The 23,016-nt window shown below is 18.9% G+C and overlaps 2 protein-coding genes across 13 annotated transcripts; one reads left to right on the top strand and one right to left on the bottom strand.

The window, feature by feature from the left end:
* The first annotated feature begins 114 nt into the window (after positions 1–114).
* LOC107993790 (transcription factor SPT20 homolog) lies at positions 115–8,113 on the top strand. Of its 3 annotated transcripts, XM_017050403.3 has the most exons (22): positions 152–566; positions 1,711–1,821; positions 1,920–2,111; positions 2,248–2,366; positions 2,482–2,731; positions 3,174–3,386; positions 3,528–3,706; positions 3,840–4,049; positions 4,161–4,320; positions 4,446–4,520; positions 4,628–4,646; positions 4,737–4,963; positions 5,064–5,223; positions 5,309–5,514; positions 5,584–5,731; positions 5,863–6,056; positions 6,130–6,267; positions 6,360–6,456; positions 6,636–6,712; positions 6,792–6,975; positions 7,242–7,408; positions 7,550–8,113. In XM_017050403.3, exons 2-22 carry the CDS (start codon positions 1,774–1,776, stop codon positions 7,703–7,705), a joined length of 3,219 nt encoding a protein of 1,072 aa, XP_016905892.1. In that variant the 5' UTR covers positions 152–566; positions 1,711–1,773; the 3' UTR covers positions 7,706–8,113. The 3 variants fall into 3 exon arrangements, with proteins under 3 accessions (XP_016905890.1, XP_016905892.1, XP_016905891.1); XM_017050401.3 differs by having other exon boundaries at positions 115–566; positions 4,628–4,963; XM_017050402.3 differs by lacking the exon at positions 152–566 and adding an exon at positions 641–741 and having other exon boundaries at positions 4,628–4,963.
* On the bottom strand, positions 7,122–22,371 carry LOC107993792 (1-acylglycerol-3-phosphate O-acyltransferase Pnpla3). Of its 10 annotated transcripts, none has more exons than XM_062076286.1 (13): positions 21,897–22,369; positions 14,696–14,808; positions 14,383–14,502; positions 14,018–14,206; positions 13,806–13,889; positions 13,339–13,515; positions 13,027–13,202; positions 11,589–11,699; positions 10,936–11,093; positions 10,773–10,860; positions 10,590–10,680; positions 10,226–10,424; positions 7,122–10,163 (listed from the first exon to the last, which is right to left on the bottom strand). In XM_062076286.1, exons 1-13 carry the CDS (start codon positions 22,054–22,056, stop codon positions 10,135–10,137), a joined length of 1,695 nt encoding a protein of 564 aa, XP_061932270.1. In that variant the 5' UTR covers positions 22,057–22,369; the 3' UTR covers positions 7,122–10,134. The 10 variants fall into 10 exon arrangements, with proteins under 10 accessions (XP_061932270.1, XP_061932266.1, XP_061932265.1 ...); XM_062076282.1 differs by having other exon boundaries at positions 7,122–10,141; XM_062076281.1 differs by having other exon boundaries at positions 7,122–10,150; positions 21,897–22,367.
* Positions 22,372–23,016: the final 645 nt, after the last annotated feature.

Genomic DNA, 23,016 nt, shown 5'->3' with positions numbered 1-23,016 from the left:
ATTTAAATTTTTCATAAAAAATAATCTAGGAATAATATAATATTTTTATAAAAAAGATTTTATTTCCATTAAATTCATATTAATATATATAATTATTCATACATATTTTTATAAGTAAATTTTCTGAAAAGTTGGTTAGACTTCTTAATGCTGTTTCTCTTTTACGTTAATAACTTTTCTCATATATCTATCTTCTTTTTAAGTGAATCATGTTGAACATGAAATACTAAATTCGTCTGTAGTTATTCCGATACTAGTTGAGCTTACGAAGTATAAATTGAATAACTTGCTAGAAAGAAATGTGGTCAATTTTCCAGTCTATGATTGTGTGGTGTTTGTATAATAGGTTACATTGTGTCCAAAAATGACGTTTCTAATTTGTAAATATTATTTATTTGACATTAAATAATTTTTGTTAATTATTAAGACTTACTGACAAGTATTTTCACTACCTGTAAACTTGTGTATTATTTATCAATTGGTGTGAGGTTATGATAAGAAAATTAACTTGAGTCACCTCCTGTATCCAATGTTTACTATTAGATCACTTTTTAGGTCCATTGAAGGTAAATAATTCATTGTTTATATTTTACTTGAAATATTTAAGTGTGATTGATATTAATTCATAAACATTTACATAACCTCTCATGTAGCGTGCTTGTTTTGACATTCGGAGGATTCACGCTGTGATTAAAACATATCGTGCATTTATTTTTAACTTGTACTTAATCTTTTGTTTCGGTAAATTTAATTTATTAATTTTATTTTTCATTTTTTGATACTTTAATTATATCAATTTATTATTATATTTGAAATATTTGTTATAATATTTATTATAATATTAAGATGAGATAACAAAGATACTAGTCTCATCAATAGACAATTTTATATAAAAATGTATTTGTAAAATATTTTGTTTTTTCTATATTTGTAAAAGATTATTATCATTATATATCAAATATTTATTCAAAGCTATTTTCAAAATTATTAAAATATTTTTATATGGATATATAAATAATATTTTTATATGGACATATCTATATACATATATATATGTATATATATATATATGTATATATGAATAATACTATAAATATAGTTTTATATAATATAATGTTTTGATATAATTTTGAACTTATTTTAATTAAATGTTAATGTTAAATTATATTAATGCTTTTTTCCATTAATATAAAAATAATTCAATTTAAACATTTATATATTTCTAATAAATTCATATTTTATAACAAATAATGATAAGAATTTATAATAAAGAAGTATTAACAATATTATTATGATTTTTATATATTAAATAAATTTAAAATAATATATTAAAAAGTTATATTAATATATTTATTTTACAAAAATTTTAATATATAATAAATAATTTATTTATAATAATATATTTAAACATTATATTAAATATATTTCATTTAATATATTTAAAAGAACAATTTATTTATAAAAATTTATAAAATATTTAAAATGTAATATATAAAATGTTTAAAAAGTAAAATAATTTGATAAAAGTTTTATATTTATGTATTATAATATATACATATATATATATATATATATATTTAATAATTATAATCTGAAGAATTTATATTTTAAATTAGATCTAGTTTAAAAAAAATTTTCAATTTGAATTAATTTGAGAGTTTTATATTTAAATTATGTCAATGATTTTAATATTTTATGAAATTATTTCAGATTGCGAAAATTTATTATTATATCAGATATGACATTAAATGGTATTAGCAATCAAAAACTAAAATGATTGGCACAGCCTCTAGTTTAGAAGATGCGTGTCGGCAGGCTCAGGTATTATTTAATATTTATTTAATTATTAATTAATTTATGTAATATAATTTTTTAATTAATTCATATAAGATTTGCTTGTATTTATATTTCCTATATAGGATATGATAAATCAAGTATCTAAATGTTGGAAAAATATTCAAGGACAAAATTCTGTAAATTTAATTTGTGATAAATCATCAATTCAAAAAAAAGATCAAAGCCATTCAAAACACAGTATTCAATCTAAATTGACTAGATTATATTTTGAAGAACTTACTAAAGTTCCTTATGCAACCCCTGATTCTGTATTAGTATGTATATTTTTTATTAAATTATTTTTTAATTAATATTCTTTTGTTTTGTATATAATCAAAAGATTAAATATATTAAATTATTTAATTATTCAATTATTCAATATAAAAATTCAGTAATGCTTTTATTCAATAGAATAATTTAGAAAATGAATGTGATCTTTTGGGAAGATTGGTACAGAGAGAAGGTTTACATACATTAATTGTTAATCTCTATGCTGGTAATAAAGGATACTCATTAGCTATAAGAAATAGGTAAGTATACTTTCTTTATTATTATGTAATTAAAATTATATATAATAATTTTTTATAATCTATTGAAAAAAAAGATTCATAATGATGAATTAATTAAATAATTTTAATTTAACAGTGATAAGGGAAATCAATATGATAAAAATTCAATATTAGCTGAAACACAATTGATGGGTTATGAACAGGGTGAATTGCTTTCATGTATAGATAATGGTCAATTGCCTGCAATGTTGGCAGAGCAACTGGAAACCAATCATTCTCATTTATTTTATGATGGCTGTATAATAGCTGAAGTTCGAGATTATCGAAAAACATTTCCTCATACTAAAGCTGAGGTTCATCATGTGCTTCTTAAGCCTACAACACAAGTAAGAAATAAAACGAAATAATACATTTATTTTTATTTTTTTATAATAAAAATTATTATTTTTCAAACTGTGGTTTGCGGATTTCCGAAGATATATATTTTTTTTTAAAGAAATAGCATATTTTGAAATGTTCATATTTTTAATTTTTAATAAAAATAAAATATTATATTTTATAATAGTTTTTCATTATTTGAAATATTTATTAAAAATTTTTTATTATCAATAAAAAGAAAAAGTTTAAAAATATTGAAAACAATTTTTTATATTTTTATGTTATTTTAGTAAATAAAAAATTTTTTATGTATATTATATTTTGTAAAATCTATTTTGTAAAATCCATAAAATGAACAAAGATGGAGATTTAAAGAATATTAATGTAAAAATATTTCTTATAATTATGAAATTAAAATAAAATAAATTAAAATTTTTTAATATTTTTTAGAGTGTACTCTCAGATGTATCAACCTTGACTAGTGATGGTGATTGGAGTCATGAAGAACGATTAATGTTAGAATCACATTTAGTTGCAGCTACTCAAGGACCTCTTTGTCTTGATCCAAATCCTATTCCTAGTTTAGCTACAACTCGATTAAAACAATCTAAATCTTTGCTTACTGATCATCAACTTATGCGACAAGCAAAAAAATTTTCACAGGTATCAATTTTGATAAATTAGATTCATAAATAAAAAAATTTAAATTGTTTAATTTTATTCATATATTTTCTTATCAAATAAATTTAATCAAATTAATTTAATTTTTAAATTTGAAATATATATTATGTTATTTTATTATAGGTTACAGTTAATCGCAAAAGAAAATTGGAACAATTAGCACAACCAGAAGGATTGACTATACAAGATTTAATGCAGAAATTAAGAGCAAAAAGGGGAATAGTTACAGCCACTGCCTGTCCAACGCCTTCTCTTACAAATCCTCCTTTACTTCCACCAAATACACCCATTGATGTTTTAAGGTATATTTCAATTGTTAATTTTTAATTATAATTATATATTTAATTATATATAAATTATATATATATATATTAATTATATATACATACTTTATATATATCATATATCAAAGTAAGTTTATTTAATACATGGTAGATTTGCAAAAGCATACGAACGCCCGCGAGAAACAAAAGACTGTTTGCCACACGTTATAGAAGAATATATATTAGAAACTGGAGGAAATCAAGGTGAAATAGATCACATAAAGCTCTCAATTCTCCAAAGACCTTCTAATTCTGAGTACCTGGGAGAGCTTTATATGGATAAAAATCATCGTGAAGGAGAAAAAAATGGATCTGCATGCCGGTGAGAACTTTTTCATTTTCAATAATCATTTTGTTTTTGCTATATCAAATTTTGAATCTTTTAAATCATAAAAATTGACTTGAAAAATAAATATTGAAAATTTTTGTTTAGATTTACACTAGGTACAAGAGTTTTAGCAAATCATTACATCCAACAATTTACTGAAATATTTACGGAAGAAGGTAGAAAAAATGTTAGAATAAAACATGTCGTACCAGGGCAGGTCCCTCGTGTAACATGTACACCCGGTATGCAACGAGCGCATCAACAGGTTTGCAATTATTTTAAATAGTAAATCGGATAGATTAATTAAAATTTATTAAATTTAATATATTATATTAACATTTTTTTTTATTTCAACATTTTTATATTAAATTTTTAAATATTATGTTTAAGGCACAGCAAGCAAAAGCAGCGCAATTAGTTGCTCAGCATTTACAACAAGCTCAATCTCAACATGTAGCACAGCAGGTAAATTAAATATTTTTTTATTAAATATATATAAGTAATTATTATAAATATGTATAATGAACTTTAATAAAATTCTAAAATAAATTAATATTTAACAATTATTTTAGATTTTATCAAGAGCTCAAGGTCAGTTAAATACTTTAGCTGGACAAGTAGCTTCAATGAAAACTATGACAGAAACTACTACTTCTGCACAAAATAATTTGACTTGCATAGATGCAACAAGTATTCCACAAGTTATTGCCCAGAATGAAGGTACATCGATAAGTCCAGGGCAAACTTTAACTAATGGTGGATCAAATGCTTCTACATCTGTACAAATTGATAATTCTACAATGTCAGTTACTGATGGTAGTTCCTGTAATGGATCTGGAATTTTAGTTTTTCAACAAAAATCAAACAATACTATTAATAATGCTACATCTACAAATGTTCCAGTTTTGGTATTATTATAATTGGAATTATATATAAATTATATGATGTTATATTTTATTATAATATATGAACAATTTTATATAATTTTATGTATTATTTTATTTATAGCAAGCTCAGTTACAGGCTGGAACACAAAATTGTGTAACAGAAACTGTTAATCAGAACCAAAGTGAAATACCATTTAAGAAACATTCTACTAATCCAGCAATAACAGCTCTTGTAACATCTCTTATGAATTCTGCTCAACAATTTCAACAGCAAGCTGCAGGTTTGTTACAATATTAATATAAATTATTAGAAAAATAAAAAAAATACTAAAAAATTAAAAAACATTTTATTAAAAATTCTTGCAGCAAATGCAGCTGCTGCTGCTATGAATACTAATGCACAGACTACAAATAAATCAAATAATGCTGCAATCCTTAGTTTGTTAAATAGTAGTCCTGCCAATTTGACGCAACAGAAAGTCCAGCCTCGAAGGATCTCTTTGAATGCTTCCATCCCATCTAGAGTTCTTAGTCATGGAAACGTTATTAATGTCCCTAGCACGACTGGTCAAGTAAGTTAAATAATCATTTTTATTTTTAAATATATATTTCTATGAAATTCTAAGAAATATATTTTTTAGGTAAGGGTAAGTTTAAGTTCAACTTTAACAGGACAATTAAGTTGTAAGCAACAACCTGTAAAAGCAACAGCTGTAAAATTAGCTCGTGTGCAAGATCCTACTTCAACATTAGGATTATCAATGTCAGGACTTTCAGCCCTTTTAGCAGGTAAATATTTTTATTATAGAATATGAAATTAATAATTTATCCTTATCTTTGTAATTAATAATTTTTCTTTTATTTAAGATATAATATGAAATTATATCACATTATTAAAATATATTTCTTTATATCAATAGGAACGCCATCTGCAGATAATCCAATACCAGGAATTAATTCAGGTTCTTCTCTACTTGAACGATTAACTGCTTCTTCCAGTCAAAATAATCAATCTGCAACATCAATGACTACGCCACCATCTACCAATGTAAATCTACAGGGAGTAAATCTTACTAGTCTGTCAAATTCCATCAATGGTCTTCAAAATGTTCAGGTTGTGGAGAGCAGTTTATTTCTACATATGGCCTAGAAGATGAAATACTACTGTACTATTCGTTGTACGACAGGTATCATTTCCCGGATTATCACAACCCATTACGATGTCGCTAAATGTGTCAGCGACGACGGGTTCCGTTACACCTACAGGAGTAATAGTTTCTCTACCTATATCATCTGCGACTAATACTTGCACTACGGTTTCTAGTGTTAGTTTTTTTTGTATTTTATATATTTGAATATTTCGATTAATATCATACAAAATATATAAAAATTATTCTATATATCGATTTGTTTTTAGATGGTAGCTACTACAGTTGTTACTACAGCTATTGCTGGAAGTACACCAACAGTAGTAATAGCTAATCCTGCCAATACTCATTTATCATTACCAATTGGTAAGAATTTTTTTTGATATATTGAATTCATGTATGATACTATTTTTATATAGATTATTTTATTTGACATATTAACATATTTAATATATTTAATTTAAAAAATTAAGTAAATGTTATATCCTTATACAAGATTAATAATATCAAATAATATATATTTTCTTGTAACATAAATGTTGTAGCCCAAATAATACCTTCTGCTGTGAAAGGATTATCACAACAAAACATACGTAGTAATAATTCTGTCACTCTTGCACAGGTATATATTAATTTTATTATATTTATAATTTATAGAATATATAATTATAAAATGAAAAAAATTGTTTTTTGTTGTTTAGGGTGGACAAGCAATTCAACTTGTTGGATCTCAAAGGCCACGACTTAACCATATAACTCGTCAAGTACAACCAAATCAAGTTAAATCAACTGTTTTATCAAATCAATTAGTAACTGTGGCTAAAACAGTAACAGCAAGTCAATTAATACTATCTGGTAATAAACAGGTGTTAACTCCTATAATGGGTAAATAACTATATATATTGTTATATTATTGTTTAAAAATATTATTAAAATAAAATTCATTATTAAGATCATTAAACAAAATAATAGAATTCATTTTTATATTATTTTATAATTATTACTTTTATGTAGAAATGTTTTTATATAAATTTAATATGAAAAATAAATTTATTATTTTTAAATATTTTATAAACTTTTTATATTTTAGGAAATTAAATTAAATTTATTTTTAATAAATAAAAAAATAAAAATAGTATTGTCTTTTGTAGCAGCTACAAAACCAGTGCTTATGGCATCTCAAACAACACCTTCTTCTCAAGTAGTACCTGCAAATAAACAAACATTATTGACGAAATCCTTGCATGCTAGAGCTTCTACAGGGCAGTGCAGTCAGCAAACTCAAAATCTTGGAGTAACGACATTATCACAACAACAAGTATATATTTTTACATTATTAATATAAATTATTATTATTAAAAAAAAATAATATGTTATAAAAAAATATATATATATAAATATATTTCAAACTTATTATAATTGAAGTTACAAAACAAATTAAATGTTATATATTATATAGTTACAGAGAACTCTTGTCAAACCTGTACAGCTTCAACAATTACAGTGTTTAACTACACAACATAAAGTGGCAGTTGCAACCAGCAATTCACAAAACAGAACTCAAATTGAGCCTCAAAGAAATTCTACATCTGCTCCTGGGGAAGACCCAGCCTGAACATGTTCAAATAATTAATATTTCATTATATTTAAATAATTGGAGCCTGCCTATAAAGAATAACGAGGTATTTGTATATTAAGTTAATATGACATTTAAAAATTTTAATTATGCATGCAATTATAATTGTAAATTATAAAATTTTTATTCATGAAAGATCAATGTTTATCAGCAAAGACATATTTTATAAAAATCAACATATTATATACTTGTGCGCATGTGCAATAAATTATTTCTACAAAAAAAAAAAAAAAAATAAAAAATATAGAAAAAAGGAAGAAAAAAAACGGAATTTTGCCTCAAAATATTACTTTGAAGGCGGTTTCAATTATTGTACATATAACTTATACATACAAATATGATTTGTTTTATATTAAAAAATATAATAAATATTCCATTTTTTATTGACCTCGACCCTTTTTTTATATTCTTACTATTTATTTTAAATAAAAAATTTTTTTGATATACATATATATTTCTTTTTAAAAAAATGTGTCTATCAAATTAAAAATGATAAATAATAAGTATTAGTTTCTGAGTATATAAAAATTAGAAATATATAACATAATTTTATATTTTTTCCTATTCTAAATTAATACAGTAAATATTGTATAACTTTTTATAAAAATTAATTTATGTTATAAATGTAAATTTTTCCATCAAAGGATATATTCTTTTGATTCATTAGGAAAGATGAAACATATATCTGGTCCTAAATTGAATATTAATAACAATATTACTACAATGATAATTTCTTTTTTAAGTTAAATTTTTATCAAAATATGATATGATGATATAATTCAAATATTTCATAATTTAAAAAAATTAAAAAAAACTATTATTTAAATATATTAAATATATTTAAAAAAAATATCATGCAAATTATATTAAATTATTATATGTTTAGTCTTATTTTATTTATCAATAAAACTCAATAAATATATAATAAGAAATTAAATAAAAATATTAAATATGAAGAGGTTTCATAATAGGATTTCAATTGTTGTTATTAATTAGATTAATATTATCTTAGGAATTTGTTTTTTTCAATTCTTGATTGTCGATTATTTTTCTTTTTTATTTTCTTACATTTTTTTATATTCGACAAAATTTAAAAATGAATTTTGAAGCTCACATCACATTGAAAATAAAATATATGTTTTTTGCATTTATTCAATATTTACTGTATATTAATTATATTATATATATACACATTTAATCTGCAACCTTTATAAGCAATTTTTTTTATAAATCTTTATATTAATTATAACATGTATAATTAAATATATAAATTGTGCTTTTAATAATTATTGCTAAAATTGCTTATTATATAATTATATAATAGCATTTAGTTACAGTTTAGTAGTATTTTTGATAAAAAAACTTTATTTTTTATTTTTTAATTAATTATTCTTAATAACAAATATCATAAAAACTTTGTATATTAGTCAGCATTCAGTTCCAGCTGTATGCAATTAGAAATTTTTTTTCTTAGTTTAATTTAAATAATTAATTTCATAATTTATTTAAATATTTATTAAATATTTAAATAAAAAATATTTATAATTAATAATTGCATAATTAATTTGATAATGCCTTAGTTTTTAGTGAAAAATATATATAAAAATTTTAATAATTTTTTATGGAAAATACAATAGAATTAAATCAAAAAAAAAAAAATAAAAAAATAACTTACTTAATTTTCATACAGAGTAATAAAAATAATTTAATATTCAATAAAACAAATGTCTTTTATGTATATTTCCATTATTATCAGTCTCTTCTTTGAACATCTATCCTATTTAAAGTGCAAGTGTATTTAATAACAATGTTAAATATATTTTACTAAAATGTATTAATAATAAACTATTGTATATGTTTCGTTAATTTGTTAAAGATGCTTCCTTTATATACATTTATATCACATTTTAATATGTGGTTTACACTATATCTTTTATTTATAGTGCATAACACACATAGATTATAAACTATAAAGTTGCTAAACTATAAACTTGCAACTTTCGTTTTATAAAAGTTTTAATTGTTCTAGATAAATGTTTAAATATTATAAAAAATTATCAATTTTGAACATTAATATTAACTTTTTCTATAATAGCACCAATATCATTGGCTATAAAAGTATATTGACTATACATATAATTGACTATAAATAATATAACAACAATATATTGTTATGTACATATACTCACATATCTTACTTTAAATAAAAAAAAATTTTTTTACTTTTAATTTTTAATAATGGTTAATCTACTTCTAGTCGAGTATTTAATGATTTGGAAATTTTTATTGTTTGTAACTCTTTACTTATTTCCCATTCACTCTCTGGATCAGAAGATGTATTTAAAATACCCAAAATATCATCTTCTAGAGACATTTCTGATAAATTTTCAACACTTTGCTGATTTGCATCAGATTCTGTTGCAACTAAAAAATAATTCTTTTTATCTTATATTAATTATATGACAGATACAAATAAACGATTAAATTGAAACAAATTACCATCATTAAATGTATGTTGAGATAACCAAGTAGGTTCATCCCATTCATCAAATTGTAATTTTGTATTATTTTCAACTTCTTCTATGGATAACATTGCATGTGATTCAGAATCCGTAACATCAAATATCTCTGTGACTTGTACTTTGTTGTTATCATCCATATAATAATATGCCATTACAGCTTCTTGATCAGAAGTTACCTACATATATTTAAAAAAAATATAAATCTTTTTATTTTAAAAAAGAATTTTACTTTAAAAAAGATTAATAATTTATTAAGATATATTTTTGGAAATATATATATTTTAAATATTAAAAATTATTAATTTAATAATTAACGATTTATTAATATGTTTATGATATACCTGAAGAATATTTTCAAATGTATCATCAGTTGAGAGATTAGACATATTTATAACACAATTTGATGTATTAATATGATCTTTCCATGGTTGTCTAAGAAAATAAAAAATATAAATTAAAAAATAATAAAAAATAATATTTATTAAAATTAAAAAGTTTTAAGCTATTAAAATCTATAGACTTACAATTCATTATATTGTAATGTTAAATTTAAATTTTTTTTATTTTTATATAAATTATCAGTTTTTTCTGCTGCTTCCATATCATATATATCTGAAAAATTTAATATTAATATTTATAATTTTATTTTGCTACAATTAAAATATAAAATATATAAAAGATATTTACTTGAACCATATTCTGTGATAGCTAATTGACATTTAATAGTCTGTGGCATTTGTTGGTAATAAACATTGATTTTAGGAAATAACATATTTAATTGATTTAAGAAAAATTTTTTTAATTCTAATAGATTTCTTTGTAATTTAGGTACATTCAAAATAAATCTGGAAATAAAATAAAATATTAATTTATTAATATTTAATCTAATTAGATAAAAATATATTATATATAAAATATACATTTATAGAAAAATACACAGAAAAAAAATATAAAAAGAAAAAGTTATGGCTTTTTACATTAAATATAAATAAACATGCATATAATTTAAAACATAAATAAATAAATGCATAATATACAAATACATAAACATATAAAATGAAATTTTCTGAAATTTTTATTTATAATATATATATATAATATAATATATATACATATAATACATATAATATAATATATATCTATTTATAATAATAAAATTAAAATAAAACTTTTTATTATTTATTCACTATATAAATAAATCTCAGTTTATATATATATATTTTTTAATTTTATTTTTTATGATTGAATATTTAATAATATAAAAGCCATTTTACAGAGCAATATTTAAAAATTTGCAAAGCTTTTTTAAATAGCAAAACTTAAAAAAATGCAAAGCTTACCGAGAAGGTGTCATATGTTTAGCACAAGAAATCATCTGTGGAGGTGTATGAAGAATATTGCCAATTATATTGTATTCCAAGGTATGACTTTCTATCTTGTTACCAATCAGACTATGATCACATGCATAATGTTAAATGTGATATTATATTATATATAATTATGATATTAAAAAATAAATATAAAAAAATATATGATTACAAACAAACAATCGAAATTGTAAAAAATTATATTTTATCAATTTTATTGATGAAAATTTTTTAGTAAAAATATGAATGAATAAATAATTTTAATATATAAAATGAAATTTAAAATATATAAGCTTAATTTCTAATAATATCAAGCATCAAAATTAATAACCAATATTAATTATATTTATATATTTATATATATTAATTATAGAAAATATGAATGTATTGATTTGTAATTTATAATAATTTTAAATATTAATTTTTAATTTAAATATAAATATATAATATATTAGTTTATTAACATATGTAATTATATTATAAAAATTAATTTTATTACATGCAATTTAAAGCAATCAGCTTGTTAGTCAGTTACCACACAACATATCAACTCTTAATTTTATGAAATTATATATCAGTTTCAAATAAGTTATATATATTGTATTAGCATCAGACTTCATTTATTAATCAATATTCAACACATTGAAGTTACACTTGATATTACACAATTTGCATTATGAAACTATGAATAGGAGTTAATATGTTTCAATGTATAAGCTTTTAAAAGATCATTGCTCATTTGACTGCTTGCTGCTCTAATTGACAATCAATATCTGTATATTTATATTAATAATATATTCTAATAAAAATATAATTTATTTAATGATAATAGCAAAACATCAGTATCATCAGTGTCATCAATCAATATCATACTGTTTCATTAACAATCTTAAATTTGCTGATCAAAGTTTTTGGTCGATTGCTTGCTGCTTGTATAATAAATGTTTATTTATTCCATCTTTTTACGAAATACATAATATCTTCCTCAATAGACAGACAATTGTCTTTCTTATAGACAATTGATGGTTATTGTTTTGCTGCTGTTAAGTATAATATTATTGCAAATATACTGATATCAATTAGATTGCGTTCTAATAATGGGTGATGATTTTAATGTTCCCATGCTTATATTTGATTGTATTTAAACAATGGATATTTCAGATAAGAAAGGTTTTTAATTTTCAAGTACTGGTGAAAGAATTTCAAAAGGACAGATAGATAAAATAAATAAAATATTTTCGTAATAAAAAATAGTTCATGCATATTAATTTCTTATTGATCTACTTACTTATAAATATCAATTATATATATATATATATATATTTATATAATTAAATAGTAAAAATACAAAATAAAATATAGAAAACAAAAGAAAAAAGAAATCAAACTATGTATGTAACACATAACTTACTTTGTAAAAGTTGCATACACAACATCTGCTGGCAATGTACATGGTAAACTAAGTAACGACAAAAGTTTTACACTTCGATGTTTAAATAACCAATTAATTAAACCTTTATTAGCTGAATCAATTGCATCTTGAAATATAGTCATAACTGTTTCAGGTAAATTAGATACTAATGCTTCCTATAAAACATATATGTATAAATATATGTACATTTACATAAAAAATGTTTATTTTATACAATTATTTGTATTTTATATTCATTATTTAATTATAATTTATATAGTATGAAAATTATTAATATATATATTTATGTACCTGTCTATGCATTTTACATTCTAAACATTCAGGATCATAATCCATATTATCATCAAGAGTTTCTGAAACAACAAATGTGGATTGTACTGCTAAACATCGAGTACAATTAAGTAAATTATTTCGATGAAGAAATCTTAATGCATCATCAAATCCCTGTTTGCACATATTTGAAAGTATCTGTAAAAAATTGTTAAATAATATTATAACTATTTATGCTATTAAATAATTTTATTAGCATATTTTAATATTATCAAAATTTTTTATTATAAAGAAAAAATATAAATGAATTGTAATGCTATATATAATAATTATAATAATATATACATATATAATATGTAAAATTAAATTATTTTAATTTTAATTAAAATAATTAAATAATTAATAAAAATAATTAAATATTTAAATTATTTTAATTATTTTATTATAAGCAATTTATATAATTTTATTTTATTAATTAATAAAATTACCTCTGTATTTGGTGGAAAAAGTATTCTTGCAAACCTATATATATTTTGTCTTGAAAGTTCTATACTTGTATTTGCAACATTGACCTATAAATTAACAAATATTATTTTAATATATATATTCTTATATTAATTAAAATAATTTTAAATTATATTTTTTTAAAATTATTTAACTAATCATAGTATGTTAAAATATAATAAAATTTTTTAATAACATGAAAAAGTTGAGAAGAAACATCTCTAGGACAAATATCACTTTCTCCACAAAAAGGACTAATAGTAATAGTATTTTCATCAAGTGTTGGAAGATTATCACTAAAACCACCATCCATGTATCTAATACCATGAAATCTTGGTGGTAAAAGACCAGAAAAAATGGGAACAAATGCACTGGCCAATAATGCCTATGAAAATAAAATTTAAATATATTTTAATTCTATATTAATGAACATTCAAAAAAATTGCATAAATAGTAATAATATAGAATAAATAGTAACAATTATAAATATAATACATGATTTTATTAAATTCAAATAAATAAATAAAATAGAAAATATAAAGAAAAATATTATTTTTTTACTTGTAATAAGTCTTCTCTAGATGAGAATTGTGAAACAATTACATTTTTTCCATCATATACTCTTGTTAAGGAAACATGAAGTTTACCACTCACACGAATATGAGCATCATTAGGAAGAAACTACAATACATAATATTTTTTTATTTATTAAAATATTAATATATTATAATATTAATAAATATTATTGATTTTAACTTCTATTGTTTTATGCAATAATTTTGAAAAATGCAAATATTATATGCGTTGCTTTCCATTTTCGAAAAATTGAATTAAATATTTGTATTTATTTAATATCATTATTAATACTATGTACCTTTTGTAAACTTTCTAACAATATTTCTTGTACATTAAATGATGGACTAAATGGACCAAGAGTTCGTTGACGTGCTTCACGTGCAACGCGTAATACATTACTTGTGATCTCTCCTATAAATAAATAATTTTTAAAATTATTATATAAAAATTATAATATGTAAATATATAATATATAAAATAAAATATAAATTAAATTGTCGAAATTAATCTTATTAATTAAAAATAAATTATCTTAATAATTTCGTTTAAAATACTTTCTTTTAAATATGAATTTTATTTAAATTATATATATAAAATAAGACAACATAAGTACAGTATAAATTCCTCTGAAACTATTACAGATATGTCTGCGACATGTTTTTTTTTAAAATTCGTTAAAAGATTTAAATGGATTAATCATTTAAAATATAATAAATTTTTTTTTTAAATATAATAAATATATGTATGAATATTGATTGAGGATTTCATAAATTCTTATAATAGATTTTTATATAAAAAATTTATATTATAATTATAAAATTTATATTATAATATTAATTGAGGATTTCATAAATTCTAATAGATTTTTATATAAAAAATTTATATTATAATTTTTACTCCATTCTATAATTTATATCTATAATCTAACTATAATATATCTATTATCTATAAATATGATAATATATCTAAAATTATTTTGTTCATAATTATTATTAATAAAGATATAATTATTAATAATTAAAATATAATTAAAAATTATATTATAAAAATTATAAAAATATAATTAAAAATTATTTAAAAATTATTAATAAATTGTATTATATATATATATGTAGACTGGCTAAAAATATTCAAAAAGTTAAATGGTAATTTTTCAAATCAAAATAAAACGAAAATCAAGAATAAAAAAAAAACAAAATTTTCAGTTTTGTTTTTTAATTATTGAAAACATAATAATTTTCAAATTGTCTTCTTTTCTATGATTTATGTACATGAGGATGTAAATTAAAGATTATATATTATGTTTCTGCTGCTTATGTATTCTATATTCATTCATAGAAAAACTTTACACAAATATTTTCAACGATTTTTAATTATTAATAAAAAATAAAACCGAAAATATATTTTTTTATTATTGATTTTTATTTTATTTTGATTTAAAAAATCATTTGAAGAATATAAGCTTTTATATAAAATATTTTATACATTATAGAAATATAAAAAAACAAATTTGAAATTTTAAAGTCATAGTTTTGAATATATATTAATATTAAAGCATATATGAGATATGTATATAATATATGTTAAATTACAATTATAAATATTACAATAGATATGAATTTATATAAACTTAATATATATATATATATGCACATATAAATATAAATTATATACATATGTAAATATAATTGTGAAATTAATCGAATTCGTGTGTTTTTCGAATCAATAAGTACCAGCAAAATTCTTTTGTATCTAGAAGTTGTTAAATCATGCTTCATGCTTCATGAATTATTTTATATTTGATTTGTGTATACATGTAATAAAAATACAGGTACCTGTGAAGTAAAATCACAAATAATGTACTAAAAATCATTCATCAATCATTTAATTACATGTGTACATATATAATTAAATATGTATATATATACAAAGAAAAAATATTAAAATTCTAAATTTGTATGCTTTTCAGCATGCGTGATTCAACTACATAATAGTTATATACATATATATATATATATATATATATATAGATATTTATTATATACATGTACATTCAAATATTTACATAATTTATTATTGTTAATTTATTCATGTTAAATTATTAATGTAACTAGAATATTTTTAAATAAATAAATATTTATAATATTATTTATATTTTTATTATTTATTAAAAATAGAAAAAAATTATATTTAAAGATATAAATAATAAAATATCTAATATTCTATTTTTTATTTAATATTCTTTCTTTTTTAAAATAATTTCAAGTATTTAATTTAGTATATTTAAGATATTATATAAAGATAATATATATAATTTATTTTACATATCTTTATTTATAAAAATATCTAATTTAAAAATTGCATAAACAAAAAAAAATTAATTTTTATATTCATATAAAATGAACACAAATAATGAAAAATAAAAATAATATATATATTATATAAATTTATTATAATTATATTATAATTATAAAATCAAGATAAAAAATGTTATATTTATACAGAATCTAAATGATAATGAAAGTTTCATATATTTATATAAAATTTATATTATTATATTTATTTATATTATTATTTTAAAAAGAAAAAAGAAAAAGAAAAAATAAATATAATTAACAAAATATATATTCAATACTGATAATATTTCGTTATACATTTATAAAATATTATATATTTCATGTTATATATTAAAAATAGATCTTATATAATATATTATAAATATATTTTTGATTAATAAAAAAAATACAATAAAAATATTTTATAAACTAAAAATCTTTAGTTTTATGCAATCCGATTTTTATACAACAATTTTAAGCACAGTTTGAAATCTAAAATTTTTTTACTTACTTTTGCAATTTTATACACTAAATATACTTTCTATAAATAAATATATTTTCTGTTGGGATTCTTAATATTCTTATACAAAGAAAAAATTTTTTTAAATTGATGATTCATATATCCAATATAAATAATATATATACATATAATTTTTGAATTTTTTTAGTACGAATTACATATATATATATATATATATATATATACATATTATTGTATATATATATATATATATATATATATATATATTGATTTGATTAAAATCTTTCATATTTCAATGTAAAGCAAGACAAAATTTTTAAAATTTTTGATTTTTTAAATTGTTATAATTTATAATACAAATATAATTTTTCATAATTAATATATTCAATATTATTGCCATTTCATAATTCCTAATTCATGTTTTTTATGATATTTTGCAAGAAGAGAATAAATTTATATGTATATATATATAATCTTATCTTTTATCACATTAGTATAAAAACATTTCTTTATTTATTTAATGTATTATATTCTCTATTTATGTTATCAGAAGGAATTTATTATTTTCTAATTAAAATATTGAAACTATTAAAGAATAAATATTGACAGAAATTGCAATAAATTTATTATTTGAAACGTATATTTAATATTGTTTTATCAAAAGAACATAATGTGATCATTTTTTAATTTTGTAACAATAACAGATTATCAGTTTAAATCTTTGTTTTAATTTATCTTTTATTGATATTATTTAGACTTTAACCCTTTTTTTCGTAATATCAGATGGTAAAATTTCTAAATAATAAAAATTTTGTAATTATTTTGATATCGAATTATTTATATATAATATATATATATATTTAATTTAAAAGATAAATTAATAAATTAATAATAAAAGATAAATTTAATTTACTTATAAATAACAATTATAATAAATTTTTATTTTTTGACTTTTGATTAATAATGAAATTTATTCATCATTAATATAAATGTTATTAGAAATGAAAATTGAAATTTTAATTTAAATTAATAAAAAATAAAAAATTCAATAAATTAAAAATTTTTATTTTAATAAGTTATAGAACCCAAATAATGCACTAATATTGAATATATACATGAATAATTTATATAATCATAATTATCTCTTAATTTATTCTCATATATATAAAATATATATATTATTTAATTTCTATGTTCTATTTTCTTATCTATATTCTTAATTTCTATGTATTTTATTTTTTATTTTTTTTTATTTTTATATTTGTCTTAAATATAATATATAGTCAACATAACATAATATATTTATATATATATATATATATATATATATATACATGTATATATTACATATGAACGCTAGAATATTGTTCACTATTGAATCCACGTCAACGGAGATTGTAAATTTCCGTCTGAATGCTTTCAATGCCGTAATGATTCCAATTAAGGTAATAACAATAGTTCAATGAATAATGATGAATATATAAATGCATGATATTGAGTGTTAAAAGAATATGTAAATATTTATTTGAATTAGAGAAAATAAAATTGCCCTTGAGATATTTTTGAGGATTTCTAGATTTATAAGATTCTGAGTTTAAATTTTTTCTGTTTTAATTAAGAAATTTGGAATCGAAGATTCACAGACTGTTTTAAACAAATGTTTAAAGGAGATGAAAATAGTCAAAAAAATTTTAATTGATTAAATTTAATTAAATGGAGCAGATATCGTCTTTAATTCGATATTCATGAAATATGATTTAAAAAAAGATTAAAAAAATTTAAATTCGAAATAATTGATAGTTTCACGAATATATTGGTATTAAAGGATTAATTCAAAATAAAAAATTAATTTTGTCGATAAACAATTTTAGAAATTTATACGCGTAAAAAAGTTTATAACATATTTTTGATCATTGAGCGCAATTAGACAGAAATTAAAAAAACTTTATTACGAAAATATTTTTAATACCGCGATTCAAAAATGATCTTTTGGATTCAAATTATAAATGATATATATGCATAACTAATAGTATGAATCTATAATCTGGATACAATTTTAAATGTGTCCAATAGACATTATGTGTATGAAATGTTTACACTATTATGAATATCTAAACATATGATTACGATAATTATATTCTGCAGTGATATGGCAATGTTGAATGACGACAATTTTTTCTATCAAATATCAAAGAGTTGTTTTTTACATATATACATATATATAAATATATATTTTTTTTTCCAAAAATAAAATCAATAACTTATTGTTTTTGAATTAATTATATTTTAAGATATTTTATTTATTGAGAATTTTAATGGGATATAACTGAAAAATTGTATTTATATTTCAATTATTTATTTGAATTGTGTTTAATATATTTTATCGCGTATTGATATGAATTATATTTAAAAAAAACAAAAATATTTCATTTTTACTTCATCAAAACATAATAAAGTCATAAATTATGCAAAAAAAAATATATATACGTTATATATGTATATGTATTAATTATCTATTATTATGGCAATCATATATTATTATGCATAATAATTAAATGATATTTTTTTTAAAAAAGATTATTTTATATTGTTTTATATTCGTTAAGTATATGTGAATGAACATATTTATTTATATATATTGTTTTATTATTATAAGATATTATTTTTAAATGAATAATATTATTTGTATATTATATATGTATATGTATTTGTAATATTAATTATATATAAAAATTACATAAAATTGATTTAAATTTAAGCATAATTATATACGATTATTATACGATTAGAAATTAATTTTTAATAATTTAAAGCATAAATAATTAATTTTGAAAATATCAAATTAATAGATGTATGTTTCAAAATCATGAAACTTCTTAACAAAGGAATTTAATAACAATAAACTGATTATTTTATATAATATATATGAATCATCTTAAAACAATAAAATAAAACAACAAAAATAAAATCATCTTGAAACAATAAAATACATTGTATATTATTATATGTATATAATACTGTACATATTTATGTATATGATTTTATGCACAATAATATGGAAGTAAAAAATATTGAACAATATTTTTATTTTTATTTTATAAATTTAATAGAAGATATTTGATTTTTTTAAAACTATAAATTATAAATTGAATCAATATATATATTTCTTTATTTCATTTCGAATAAGATTGTAAAACTATTACGAATATTTTATCTATTTTAAATCGAATATAATTTTAATTTATGCATCTATAGTTTAAATAATATCTTACAAAATTAACAAAATCTAAAAAACTTTATTTATATATTTTTTATCTTGTTATATAGAATGTTTTAGAAATTATTTCTTATATATTTAACATTAATTTAAAATATTCAACTTTATAAGATAGAAGTTTTATATTACGAAAGCATCAGGTTTCTAGTTAGCCATGATACTGTGCTATATGATAAAATATAATCATAATAACCAACTTATATAGGAATAAGAAATCGCTAAAAATTATCTTTTATATATATTTTATATATATATATATTTATATATTTATATATTTTATATATATTTTATATATATTTTATTTATATAATAATTTTTTATTTTATTTAGAATTTATAAATTGAATTATTGTAATTTTAAAGTTCATTATAGAATATTTATTAAAATTTATTAGTATTAAGTAATTTTTAAACTAAATTATGTAATCAATATAAATTGTTTAAGAAAATTTATTTAAAAACTTTTTTTTATAATATATCTTGACAGTTTAATTTTAACATGATTAGTAAATAGATAGTTTTCAATCAATATTCAAATTAATTATTATTAAACTATATTTTTCTTTCACACAAAATAAAAAATTTTTATTATAATAGAAAATTTTCAATAATTCGTAATAATATATATATATATATAATTTCTACTAATTATTATCTGTCTTTATTATATTATATATTTATTCAATCTTATTCATAATTACAAACATTTGATAAGTGTTCTTGCTATTATTTCTAATTTGTTTATTCTAAGCTTGACCTAATTATGAGATTTATTTGTAACATGATCAAGTTTATACAATTTTTACTATTAATTTTATAAATTTTTTTAAATATTATAAATAAATATAATATAACTAATTTATAATTTATATATTAGATTAGATATAATAAGTAAAACTGCATTTATATATGCAATATAATATCCAAATATAAAATATTATATTTATTTTATCTATTATAAAATTATAATAATTGTTTTATATGTTTCATATATTTTTATTTTTTTTTTTACATTGTTTTTTATTATCCACAAATAAATACTTTTTAAATACTTCACAATAATTATAACAATATATAAAAAAAAATTAAAATTTAGAAATTTAAAAATTAAAAAATTTATAAAAACAAATTATTTAACTTGACAGCATATAAATATAATTTTCTGTAGATATATATTATATTTTAATATTCTGATAATCAAAAAAACAAATAATTAATAGTTTAATTACAATATGAAATCATTGAAAACAATTTGTTTAACAAATATGCAATGGATATATAAAATATAAGATATAAGATGTATAATATCAAAAGTCATAAATTGAACTATAATACTGAAAAAACTAATTATTTAAATTTATGATATTATATATCTGGAAGATATGTAAACAAAGGAGTTCACTCACCGAGGGGTAAATCACAAAGAAGACAACAAGCAGCGATAGCACCAACCGATGCACCACTAATCTTATCCAAAAGTAAGTGTGGAGCGTATTTCTTAAAACACACTGCCACACCAACATGATAAATACCAAGGAAACCACAACCAGCAAACGATAAATTCATTTCGGAATTCCCTTATTTGTTATACTATTTATTGTTATTTTGTTTAAATCGATTGTCAAAAATAATTGTACAATAGATAAAAAAATACTGATTCTCTTTTTTCAACACTATGAACATTACTTATAAAGAAAGCGTTTTAAATGATGTACTTCGCACGATGTCCACATTCGAACTATTAGTAATCCTTTCCGACAATAACATTGTTCCGAAACTCTCAAGTCTAATCTTAAATACGATTGAAAAAAATACATGCTTACATATAGCTAGAGTGATAATACACATTTGATGATGTGCGGTTTGTAAATACTTATTGAATTTTTCATTGGTTGATTACGATGGTATGGTGATAGCTCCGCCCATTCAGTGTTCTTAAACTCATTCAATGTTTAATAGTTTTACAGGTGCACGTGTTTTCTCAACAAAATGACTTCTCTAGACGTGATTGTATCATTTGAATAAACAACATTTAATATATTATGACAAATATTATGATAATTTAGTAAATAAAATGAATTAAATTTTTAATGATAATTTAATGTTTCTTATGTAAAAAAAATTTTATTTTTATATATAATTTTACATAAAATTTATTTAAAATATTATATTAACAACTTAAAAATCATTATTCAAATTAGAAATTTTTAATTTTTAGTTTTCATATAAGATTTAATGATAATTATATAATATAAACAATAAATAATCTAAGAAATTTTAAATTAATAATTCATAAAAATATTATCAAATCTAATAAATGTTTTAACATTTATTTTAAATTATAATAAGAAAAAAATTTCATCAAATAATTATTTAATAAGTGCTATCTAATCTTTATTTAAACTATTTAATCTTTAAATTAAATTCTTCAATTGATTTATTAATGATTAATAAAAAAATTAAAATTAAAATTCAATTTTATATTAAATAATAAATATTAAAATAAATATTTATAAATATATAAAT

This window comes from Apis cerana, linkage group LG6, assembly GCF_029169275.1.
Source record: "Apis cerana isolate GH-2021 linkage group LG6, AcerK_1.0, whole genome shotgun sequence".
NCBI lineage: Eukaryota > Metazoa > Arthropoda > Insecta > Hymenoptera > Apidae > Apis > Apis cerana.
The sequence above is the reverse complement of the archived record's forward strand: the minus strand, read 5'-3'. Positions and strand labels throughout refer to the sequence as shown.

Bases quoted from the DNA above. Each gene is read 5' to 3' on its own strand.
- LOC107993790 (XM_017050401.3), top strand. From the start codon at position 1,774: ATGATTGGCACAGCCTCTAGTTTAGAAGATGCGTGTCGGCAGGCTCAG. The intron at 2,112-2,247 runs GTATGTATATTT...TTTATTCAATAG, and splicing joins CAACCCCTGATTCTGTATTA to AATAATTTAGAAAATGAATG. The intron at 5,224-5,308 runs GTTTGTTACAAT...AAATTCTTGCAG, and splicing joins ATTTCAACAGCAAGCTGCAG to CAAATGCAGCTGCTGCTGCT.
- LOC107993792 (XM_062076281.1), bottom strand. From the start codon at position 22,056: ATGAATTTATCGTTTGCTGGTTGTGGTTTCCTTGGTATTTATCATGTT. The intron at 14,503-14,695 runs GTACATAGTATT...TATGTATTGTAG, and splicing joins TGTTAGAAAGTTTACAAAAG to TTTCTTCCTAATGATGCTCA. The intron at 13,203-13,338 runs GTACATAAATAT...TATGTTTTATAG, and splicing joins AATGTAAAATGCATAGACAG to GAAGCATTAGTATCTAATTT.